Raw genomic sequence first — 12,024 nt, 5'->3', positions numbered from 1 at the left:
CTCAGGGGGCAGGGTCATGGAGTACATGAGGGGCCAAATGCCTTAATTCACCCCAGCATTTCTATATTCTATAGTTCTCCAGGTATTCCTATTCTTTCCTCTATATTATAGCAGGAATTTCTGCCATCTGAATTCCATTTACTACAGGATACAGATGGTGTCTGATAACCCACTGAGCAAACAGAACTACACCCAGATGATCTAACCTGCACTTTGGATCTAGAATCCATATTAATCAGTTTGGCCCAATTTGAGATTGTTTACTTTCCTCCCCAATCTAACACCTTACTTTACATACCCACATTTCTCAGATTCCTGAAAACAAATATTTTTTAAAAGGGCAGTTGTCTTGGTGTGAAAGTCTACTGTTTCAGAATCAAACCCTATGTTTGTCTCGATGGGGCATGCCAATGCCTGACTCTAGAAGAGACTGGGAGCAAAGAGAGGTGGGCATCGGGAGCACATAGGCTCTCTCAAGGCAAGGTCAGCCTTATCCAACAGGGAGAAGGAGCCGATTCTCCTGGAAAGGGAGGCTCAGTGAGGCCTGAGGTCAGTCATCAGAATCATGTAGCCCATTTCACAGCATCCTAATCTCTCCCAGTCAGTGCTCTCACCCATAGGAGACCCGATGAATCTGTGAACTTAACCTTGGTCATAATTCAGCAAACTGCAGGGTCAGATTCCATTTCTGATTTTAGCTGGGTTGTGCCTGAAGCTACAGGCTATCTGAAGACCCACAGAACTCACTGATGTACCACTCTGGCTATTTTCACCAGAGCTTCTTTCAGGATAGTCAAGGCCCTGATTTTCTGATTGTGCCTTGAGTCAAGAATTTAAACCCCAAGTTTGTAATTTTGTTGGTTAATCTTTCCACTTCAGGCAGAAGAAAGCATCCTATTCTGCTGTCTTTGCATTCGTTATACCAACATAATCCATTATCATGCAACTCTGCACATCAAACTCTTACCTTTAATAGCTACTTTAAGCAACCGCAGTGGGTTATTAAGACCTTTTGCTACTGCATGTTGGCTACCAGTATCACGCTTTGTAATGGTAACCTGTTTCCCCATCTTCATCACTGATTTTAAGCAATTTGATAGGATGTGCTTTGGTGTCATTTTCTTTTTTCTTTTCTTTTCTTTTCTTTTTTTTTTTTTTTTTTGCTTGGTGCTTCTTTGTTGGGCTTGGATCTGTGGATTTAAGACATTTTCAACCATTATTTTTTGTAATATTCTTTCTGCTCCCTCCCCCCTTCAGGGACTCCAATTATATCTATATTTAGCTATTTTAAGATGTCCCACAGCTCACTGGTGTGCCATTCTGGGTTTTTTCCCTGTAATTTTTTCTCTCTGTGTTTCATTTTGGATGGTTTCTATTGCTATATCTTCAAGTTCACTAATAGGTTATTCTGTGCGGCTAATCTTCTGTTAATCCCATCCAGAGTGTGTACTTTTCATCTTAGAAATTTAATTTTTTTCTTTTGGCATTTCAAATTAAATTTACATTTTAAAAATATGTACTCCATCTCTCTTGAGATATTTAAGCATCTCTATCTACCTGTGCAAACATATGGATTATAGCTATAATTACTGTTTTAATGTCTTTTTCAACTACTTCTATCATCTTGCATCATTTCTGGGTCTGTTTCTATTGATTGATTTTTATCCTCATTATGATTTCTATTTTTTTCTTCTTTGCATATCTTTTTTTTAGGTGACAGACATTGTGAATTTCTACTTTTGGGGGGTGTGAGATGTATTTATATTCTTCTAAATGTTCTTGAGCTTTATTCTGGGATGTGGTTTAGGTTCATTAAAAACATTTTTATCCCTTTGAGTTTTGCTTTAAAACTTTGTTAGGTGGGACCAGAGCAGCTGTTTTCTGGGGTTAATTTTGCTCCACTGCTGAGTGCAGTCTTCCTTCGGTGTCTGCTGGGACTGCTTCTGGGATCCCCCAAGGATACCGAGGTCTGAAGATGCTCAGGTCCCTTGCAGAAAATGGCTTAGTATTTGTGTATAACCTGTGCACATCCTCTCATATACTTGAAATCATCTCCAGATTATTTATAATACCTATTGCAATGTAAATGCTATGTAAATAGCTGTCATTCTGTACTATTTAGGGAATAATGACAAGAAAAAAGTCTGTACATGTTCAGTACAGATGTGACTATTGTAGGTCTCACTACATAGTACACATCAGCAGCAACGTAACATTTTCTCTCAAATAATTTCAACCTGCTGTTGGTAGAGTCCTCAGATGCAGAGCCCATGGATACAGTGCTGCCCCATGAATTATGAAGTGGTGTGTGTTTGTTTGTTTACTGTAGCTGATGGAAATACAAGGCTTTCTTAGCCCTGTGTGAGCCCTAAAGATGTTTCCTTCTGTTCCTTTCAGAAGTTCTTTTTCTGAGTTCCAGGGTACTCTCTGCAACTATCTGGACTCAGTTAGTTTCCTCACATACATGTGCTGGTCAGTACTCAACTAAAGGCTCAAGGGCGGAATTTTTGGAGCCCTGGACAGGCTCTTCAATTTCTGGAGGTGGCTGTCCCCACAGTTGTATCAGCCCTGTGAATCCTGTGCACCTTGACCTCCCTGGACCTGCAGCTAGACCTCCACTCAGAGTGACTGTCAGGCTGCACCTGGGCTCTGTCTCCCTGCAGTCTGCTCAGGCAGTAAGCTGGGGTAATTCTAAGATTCCCCTCATTTGTTTCCCTTTTCTCTCTAACCAATGTCCTGCACCTTCTAATGCTCAAAGTCCAAGAACCATCATTTCACATAGTTTGTTCAGGTTTTGAGTTGTCTCAGCATGTAAGGTAAATCTGGTCTCTGTTACTCTATCTTGGCTGGAAGCTAAAGACTTATCTGTCTTCAAATGGGCATATAATGCACCCCAAATATGAGAGCCCCCTACCTGCAGCCCCTTCCAGTTCCAAAACACTCTGTCAGAGAGTGTTTAGTTGCAGAAAACTGAAATTACACTACACTCTAGCCATTTTAAGCAGAAAAAGTAATTTATACAGGAAATTTGGGTGCCTACAAAATTGTTAGATGGGCTGAGGAGTAGGCTCTAGCTTCAGCCTTCAGGAATGACTCCCCAGAAATAAAAGCACCAACCGAACTTAACAGGGGCGCTGCTTTCCTGTCCCAGTGAGGAGGCTGGGGCACAGGAAGCTGCCCCCAGAGCTGTTTGCTTTCAAAGCACAGCATGGTCCGACACCGAGGGATCAGGAAGTTACCACCCTCTCGGCTCACTCCCATGAAGTCAGTGACTAGACAACATAGCGAGTCTGGCTGTCTCTGTTGCCGCGTCTCTCTCCCTACACCCATGAAGCTGCCACCCAGCACTGGCACTTGGCTGCAGGGAAGCCTAACCATCCCCACAACTGTGTCAGCCCAGGAAGTACAAGACAGGCTCTGCCTCCCCTTGTCAAGTGAGTGCACCTCATTGGCAAAGCTTAATTTGCATCCTGATCCCTAAATGCAAGGGAGTCTGGGAAATGTAGTTTGTAACTTCCACATCTACAGTTCAGGATGGTGCACCTACAGGTGGTTGAGGAGGATGCCAAGTGAAAATTAACACCCGGTAAAGAAGAGGCTGATGCAGGAATGGGATGAATGTAGGAGGTTGGACTAAATTGCACAGGACCATGAATTCTCAGGACAAAACTGGATGCCCACTTACCTTGTGTCCTGTTAATAGTCCCTTTATATGGAATTTATAAATCTGAAACATCTTCGTGGATATTGAAAGGATATTAGTACACCTATGTGAACAATATTAGTCACAATAGCCAAAAGGTAGAAATGACCCAAGTGTCCATTGACAGCTGAATGGATAAACAAAATGTGGTATATGCGTATGCATACAATGGAATTTTTTTTTTTTAAAGATTTTATCCATTTATTTTTTTAGAGAGGGAAGGGAGGGAGGAGGAGAGAGAAAGAGAGAGAGAGAGAAAGATTCAATGTGCGATTGCTGGGGGTTCTGGCCTGCAACCCAGGAATGTACCCTGGCTGGGAATCGAACCTGGGACACTTTGGTTCCCAGCCTGCGCTCAATCCACTGAGCTACGCCAGCCAGGGCCATACAATGGAATATTATTCAACCTTAAAGAGGAAGGATATTCTGGCACGTGCTACTACATGGATGGACCCTGAGGACATTATGCTAAATGAAGTAAGTCAGTCCCAAAGAGACAAATACTGGGTGATTCCACTTATATGAGGTCCCCAGAGCAGTCAAGTTCATTGAGACAGAAATAGAATGGTCGTTCCCAGAAGCTAGGTGACAGGAGAACAGGAAGTCTTTGTTTAATGATTGTGGAGTTTCACTTTTGCAAAAATGAGGAAAGTTCTGGGAACTGGCTGCACCACAATGTGAATGTACTAACACAACTGATTTGTCCACTTAACATGTTTAAGATGGTACGTTTTATGTTAGATGTATTTTATCACAATTTTGAAAAACATAGCCTATACACGTCACTTAAAATAATTCAGAAAAGGTGCTACTTGGGAAACTATTTGAAAGATTGTAGCACTAAATAGGCTGACTACTAATTTTCATTTCTCATAAGTTGGCTTAATGTAGTGTGACTATTAGAACCTCTACTTTCTCTTTTCTTGGTTTCTTTTTTTAAATATATTTTATTGATTATGTTATTACAATTGTCCCATTTCCCCCCTTTATTCCCCTCCACCCTGCACATCCTCTCCCACCCTCATTCCCCTGCTTTAGTTCATGTCCATGGATCATATATATAAATTCTTTGGCTTCTACATTTCCTATACTATTCTTACCCTCCCTCTGTCTATTTTCTATCTGCCATTTATTCTACTTATTCTCTGTACCTTTCCCCCTCTCTCCCACTCCCACTCTCTCACTGATAACCCTCCATGTGATCTTCATTTCTGGGATTCTGTTCCCGTTCTAGTTGTTCCCTTAGTTTGTTTTTCTTTTAGGTGTGGTTGTTAATAGCTGTGAGTTTGTTGTCATTTTTATGTTCATATCTTTGATCTTCTTTTTCTTAGATAAGTCCCTTTAATATTTCATATAATAAGGGTTTGGTGATGATGAACTCCTTTAACTTGACCTTACCTGCCCTTGACTTTATCTGCCCTTCTATTCTAAATGATAGCTTTGCTGGATAGAGTAATCTTGGATGTAGGTCCTTGCCTTTCATGATTTCAAATACTTCTTTCCAGCCGCTTCTTGCCTGCAAGGTTTCTTTTGAGAAATCAGCTGACAGTCTAGTGGGAACTCCTTTGTAGGTTACTGTCTCCTTTTCTCTTGCTGCTTTTAAGATTCTCTCCTCTTTCATCTTGGGTAATGTAATTTTGATGTGTCTTGGTGTATTTCTCCTTGGGTCCAAATTATTTGGGACTCTCTGAGCTTCCTGGACTCCCTGAAAGTCTATTTCCTTTGCCAGATCGAAGAAGTTCTCCTTCATTATTTGTTCAAATAAGTTTTCAATTTCTTGTTCTTCCTCTTCTCCTTCTGGTACCCCTATGATTTGAATATTGGAACATTTAAAGATATCCTGGAGGTTCTTAAGACTCTCCTCATTTTTTCGAATTCTTGTTTCTTCATTTTGTTCTGGTTGAATGTTTCTTTCTTCCTTCTGCCTCAAACCCTAGGTTTGAGTCCTGGTTTCCTTCCCGTCACTGTTGGTTCCCTGTAGATTTTTCTTAATTTCACATAATGCAACCTTCATTGCTCCCTGGGTCTTTTTTATGCTGATGAAGTACCCAGAGAGTTCCTGAAGCATCCTGATAACCAGTGTTTTGAACTGTGCACCTGATAGGTTGACTATCTCTTCATCACTTAGTTGTATTTTGTCTGGAGCTTTGATCTGTTCTTTCATTTGGGCAATTTTTTTTTGTCTCATCATGCCTGTTACATAGTAAGGGGTGGAGCCTTAGGTGTTCACCAGGGTGGGGCAACCCAGTCATTGAGTTGTGACACTGTGTTGGGGGAGAGGTACAAGAGGGAACAGTGCTGCTTGCTCTGCTCTCTGCCGGTTATCAGTCATTTCCCCGACAAGCAAAGTGGGCCCTTCTGGTGCTGATTCCCAGGTGGGTGGGTTTTTGTATGTTCTAGGACCCTGTGGGTCTCTCCAATGAACTCTCCTGTGAGACTGGGGGTTTCTTCTGCCATCACCTCAACCCCCACAAGTGTTTTCAGTCAGAGGTTTGAGGCTTTATTTCCCTGCTAGTACCCTGGGTTGCTCCATCTGTCTCTCTTCCCAGTTGTTCCTCCTGGTTCATCCATTCACAGATGTGGGACCCCCAGTCTTCCAGCCACCACCTTGCTGAGAGTCTTCTCTGCCCATCTGCCTGTCTCCACCCCTCCTACTGGTCTGGGTGAATGTTTCTTCTACAACTCCTTGGTTGTTGGACTTCCATACAGTTTGATATTCTGTCAGTTCTGGTTGTTTCTTGTTTTTAAATTTGTTGTTGTCCTTTTGGTTGTTGGAGGGGGAACAGTGTGTCTACCTATGCCTCCATCTTGGCTGAAAGTCCCTCTTTTCTTGGTTTCTTAAGAGATGAAAGAGGCTGCAATGTGTAGTGGGAAGATGGTGGATTAGAGTAAAAAGACCCAGTTATAATCCCAGCCTCAACCCCTACCCCAGTGTGAGAGGCAGGTCGCTCTAACTGAAATTTACAGAGGCCTTAGTTATCTCCCTCAGACTGACTTCTAAGTAACTCTGACATTTGCCTTCATAACTCTGAGTTCTGCCTAGGGAACTTCCCACTACGTACTGGAGGCCACACCATGCCTAACCACACTGTCATGCCCACACCCTGACCCTTTGCTCCCAAAACAGCTTTACCCTCTGAATGGTAAGTTATTTGTGGCAGACCAAGAAGCCAAAATGAGCATGTCATGCACTTGCCACTTGGGTTCCACTGAAGGGAGGTGAGGATGTGGGAGGAAGTAGGTGGGGTGTCATGGAGACCAGAGAGAGCCAGGCTTCTGCCTTGGCTCAGTTCTACTGTGTGATTTGGTATGAGCCACTTACACTTTGTTTGTCTCGACTGTCTCCTAAGTATTCATTCATTCATTCATTTGGCAAGTGCATACTGAATAAATGCAAAAAGGAGATGGCCCTTTCTGAACAGCTGGTTATGAAAAGCTCTCTTTCTCAGAGGTGTCCAACTTGTGGCCCGAGGGCTGTATGCAGCTCAGGATGGATGAATGCAGCCCAATACAAAATCATAAATTTACTTAAAACATTAAGACCTTTTTCTGTGATTACATATCATGATGTAGTTAATGTGTGGCCCAAGACAATTCTTCTTCCAGTGCGGCCCAGAGATTCCAAAAGGTGGGACACCCCTGTGTCTACGTCATCCCATTGAACAATATGGGTCAATTTTGAGGAAAGAACTTCACTCCCCAGTCACCAGTGAGGAAGCTGGGACTCAAGAGGCTGGAGGAACTTGCCTAACAGGAAGCATGCTTGTCAGCCAGTGGAATCAGAATTCAAACCCATGCTTATCTAATTCCAAACTTTGCTCCTGCCACCACACTGTACTGCTTCCTGTCACCTGCCAGGCAGTCTCCAAACATGAATGGCCACTAGGCACTCACTGGTCAGTGGGTGACACCCTGGGAGTTGATGAGAAGAACCACAAAGGTGCCCTTGCAGTGTGCTGAGGCCCCAAGGAGGGGAGCAGGGAGCTGGAAACATAGAGCTAACGGTACCTTCCCCATGTGAAGATCAGGGAATGGACCGCATTGGTTCATGGGGGTGGTTTCCATTTCTGAGACTTGTGACTCAATGTCTCAAGGATGCTCATGGTATGAAGAATTGCTACCAAAAGTGTAGCCCACACAATGATAGATTGGAATCCTGAGGAACTTCTTAGAAATACAGAGTCTTGGGCCCCAGCAGACAGACTAAATCAGCATCTACATCTCAGCAGCACCCCCAGGTTCTAGATGGCTTGTCACTGTTGCTTCTCTGCTGAATTGTCTCACACTCTTTGTGCTTCAGCCCCCGGATGCTCTTTGCTCTTGGAGCACAGTCATTGCTGAGTCCCCAGGCCAGTAGCTATCTCTTCTCCATCATCATCTACTCCCAGGGCCTCTGTCTCCCTGCCTGCTGAGGGCAGTGAGCACTGGCTTGAATCTGCTCACTCCTCCCTAGGAGCATGAGGTCTTCAGGTAACATCTGGTAGTGCTCTCGGCTTGCTCAGAGGCCTCAATATTGCTTGGCTCAACCAAAAATAAATTGGAAAAGAAAATTGAACATTGCATCAATTTGGAGCAAGTTTATAAATTCTGCAGCTAAGCAATACCAATAGAAAATGATAGATCGCTGTAGAGCAGGGCGCCCCTGTAGTGATGTATAGTCACATTAGCTGAAATACCGTATTACATGATTCTGCTTTATTACCAGTGTTGGTGGCAGACAGAAAAACAGATTACACTTGAGTTCAAATCGATAGGAACTTTATTTACTGCCCTTTTAAAAACATATTTCTGCACTTTATAAAAACATACGGTAGGTGCTATTGATAGAGCTTGTCTGCTTGTTAAAAAGCAATTTGCCCAAAACGAGGCTTTTAAGCTGTAATTTACGGCATTACCTTTTACCTCCTTTTCTCAGGGTTCTGTTCACTTGGCTGTGCTTTGACGACTTCCTCAGACTTCTCTTGCCTTTAATTTTCTCCTCTACTTATCATCTCCCAAAACTCTGAGCTCCCCAGGGCCTTGCAGCAGGAAGGAGAAAGGAGAAGCATCTTCTCCCAGTGAGGCTGGGCTCACTCCCAAAACCCACCTTCTATCCTCAGCACCACTCTGTTTTTCCGGTTTTGGGGGGCTCCTGTGGCTTCAGGTGGTCCAGGCTCTCCCTCCTGCTGCTTCTCACACCCATGGACCCTCCTCTGGCCTCTCTCCCCCAAGCCCTGATTTTCAACCATCCTGCGGAGCTGGCAGACTGACCCCACTTTATAGCTGTGCAGACTTAGGCTCCCAGGAGTCAAACCCAGGTTGTATGACTCCAGGTCAAGTAGTTTTTGAGGCTGGAAGATGGGTGTGGCAAGAAGTGGGGCTGTGGGCATGCAGACCACCAGTGCGGGGGCTGGGCTCTCAGGGAGACTGTGAGCCCCTGGGGAAATGGAACTTCGAACACGGGAGGCACTTACCAGTGGTGCCGTTGCACAGTGACTGACACTAGTTACTGGGAGTGTGAGAAAGCACGGCCGGTGGGCAAAAGGCAGGGAGGCTTCTTGGAGGAGTGAGGACTTGAACTTGGCCTTGAGGGATGCCTGGGGTTGGCCCCCATCAGCCAGGAGAGGGGCAAGGTGACAGTACTCCCTGCAGAGGGAACAAGGTGAAGGGGTGCACCCCAGCAAAGCTGAGCCCAGCATGCTCCTGACCGGGAGAACAGGATGCCAGGCTGTGTCCTAGGGAGGAGGTGAGCAGTGAGCCCCATGGGCAAGAAGGGTGTGGTGGCAGAGGACCCCCGACAGCTGGCAGGGTTGAGAGTAATGAGAATATCATGGAAATAGTGGGTCAGGAAAATTTGTTCCTGGTGGTAAATATGGGGACTCAGAGGAAGTGCCCCCCACAGTGCCAGTGGCCCTGGGCAGGCAGCATGGCCCCGCTCAGCAGGGCTCCCAGTGGGCAGGCTGGGCGGCCACCTTGGTCGGAGCTCCAGCCTCAGAGTAGGGGCTGACACCATCAGTTCTTCCTTGGCTCGCCCCGTTTGCAGTGTCCATAGAAGACAGACAGGTGAGCAAGACAATTCAATGTAAAGTGGTAGAAAACAATTAAACTCAGGGTACAAACCCCCTCTTTATAGTTGTCACTGTCACTAGTACTGCATTTTTTGAGCACAAAGGTCACAGCGAAAACTTAGTCTCACACTCAGCTCCCCGCCTCTCCAGCAACACCCCCCCCCCACCGCCAGTCTGCGTGGTGTGCGTCCTCCAGATGTAGACTCTTCTTCTAAAGAAAACGAACCCAACAGTGTTTCAGTCAGAGAACATCATAAAACTTCACTTGGTAAAATATTATCGAAATACATTAGGAATTTTCTCACAACTCAGGAGGATTGAAACATAAAGAAATTCAAGTCCCAAGGAGTAAAACAAAGGAGGAATCACAGTCAGACTAACAAGCTAATTCCCACCTTGGCTCTCCCTGACTTGAGCAGCACTCCCAGGGTGGGGTCCCTGGCGCCCCCTTCCAGCCTCTGCTTCCCAGGGACAAGACCCCTGCGGCAGCTGAGAGCTCTGCTAACTGCACCCTCCACGTGGACCTGTACGCCTGCCTGAGGGGGTCCCCTCTGTTTCAGTGTGCCCAGGGCTGTGGCTCCGGCTATGGCCTGGGCACCCCTCCCCCAGGCTCGCTCATCTCAGGTGGCCCCTCATGCTGCCAGGTGAGAAGTAGGGGACCTGGACTGTCACACAGAGTGGCCAGTGTTCCTGCCCACTGCTCTGGGGCAGGAAGGCTCATGGGGGGCTGGAGCCTCCCCCAAGGGCTGCCAAGCAACAGGTCCTTGCCTGGCTCTGAACAGAAAGGCGTCCCGCCTCTCCCTGTCCCTGTGTCTTGGCCTTGACCCGAGACACCAGACTTGGAAAGTGCTGAATGCTTTGTAAATGCAACTCCACTGAACCCTACAACTCCATGAAGTAGGTGTCTCCAGCTCAGGAAATTTAAAAAACCCTCAAAGTCCCGCTGTTATGAGCTGACAGTCGGCCTGCTCAGACACTGAGAAACCACGTGCCAGGTTCTGACAGCTGTGGCCTGCATTACGTGCCCTCCTGGTCACCATCCTGGGTTTAGGAGTGTCTTTTACATGTTCCAAAGTGTGGTGGCTTACAGTCAGAGAAGGGGAAACCAGTGCCAGATCATGGGTCAGGAAGCCTTGGAGATTCCTCACACCTGGCAGCCAGGCCCCCTCTTGAAGTCCGAGGTGGGTGGCCGCTTTGGTCACACTCGTCTTGTCTATGTGTAAAGTGCAAAAGTAGGCAGTGTGGGCACCTAACTGAGGGCTAATCTGCAGCATCAGTATGTGTCGAGTAAGGGTTTTGTTATTGAAGAAATGGTTGATGAATGAATGAGTGAGTGGGAAAAATGCAACTTTCCTCCTGAACTGTAACTCTGCATTCATTATGCCTAAAGATCACCATGGAGAAGTGAGGCTGACTCCCCCGAGGGGTGGGACCCATCGGCTCTCTGCACAGCATGCAACCAGGGAGTCAGGAGCAGGTGCTTGGAGGGACGTATGAGCTGACAGAAAAGGCAATTCCCAGCCGCAGAGCTTCCACACTCCCACCTCCTGGTGTGTGCCTGGGACACAGGCTGGCTTCCCCAGAGACCCCGGGGCACACCACTGAGCACTCGTCTGGATGCACAAACCCTGGCTTCATCAGAAAGTCACTGGTGTGACCAGAGCAGCTTCTGTAGCACAATACGGCACAGGCCAGAGATGGAAGACAATGCCGGAGGGCTGTCCTTCTAAGCTTGGCATGGTCGGAGCATTAAAAAAAAAACTCTGAGAGCAGAGACTTCATTCAGCTCCTTTGCTTCAACAAAGAAACAGTGTCAGCTTCCTGGAAGAGTGGGGGGCGGGGTGACCACAGCTGTGTCGTGTGCTCGGCCAGGGGCAGACACACGGGGACTAGCAACTGGTGTAAGTGCCTCAGTGCTCGTCTTGTGTAAAAGAACATTGCCAGCCTGGTTTTGTGTTTGGTCTCAGAGGAAGAGGGCGGGTGCTGGGGTTAGTCAGACCTGGGTGTCAACTGGGTCAGCCCGGTGTGGCCCCGGGCAAGTTACCTAAACTCACAGAGCCTCAGTTCTCTTGTCTGCCAAGGGAAAAATGAGAGAGCTAGCCTCACAAGATCATTGCAAAGATTAAATAAGATGATTCACATAAAGTATTCAGTATTCGCAAGCTTTCGATAAGCAAGGGCTCTCTCATTAATTAGCATCAAGCGAGATGACGCACACGTCCTGGGGCCAGGTAGTATCTGTTCTCATTACTGTCTCACTCTCCACTGGACTCG

General features: G+C 46.2%; 1 protein-coding gene across 1 annotated transcript in view; it reads left to right on the top strand.

The window, feature by feature from the left end:
- Positions 1-11,158, top strand: part of LOC118502336 (phosphatidylethanolamine-binding protein 4-like) — a 75,975-nt gene extending 64,817 nt beyond the window's left edge. The window contains exons 4-5 of the mRNA XM_036034496.1: positions 10,311-10,394; positions 11,141-11,158. Of these exons, the coding sequence (XP_035890389.1) occupies positions 10,311-10,394; positions 11,141-11,158 (102 nt within the window). The remainder of the gene's footprint in view (positions 1-10,310; positions 10,395-11,140) is intronic.
- The last annotated feature ends 866 nt before the right edge of the window (positions 11,159-12,024 follow it).

This window comes from Phyllostomus discolor, chromosome 8, assembly GCF_004126475.2.
Source record: "Phyllostomus discolor isolate MPI-MPIP mPhyDis1 chromosome 8, mPhyDis1.pri.v3, whole genome shotgun sequence".
Taxonomy (NCBI): domain Eukaryota; kingdom Metazoa; phylum Chordata; class Mammalia; order Chiroptera; family Phyllostomidae; genus Phyllostomus; species Phyllostomus discolor.
Note: the sequence above shows the minus strand (reverse complement) of the source record. Positions and strands in the feature narration are given on the sequence as shown.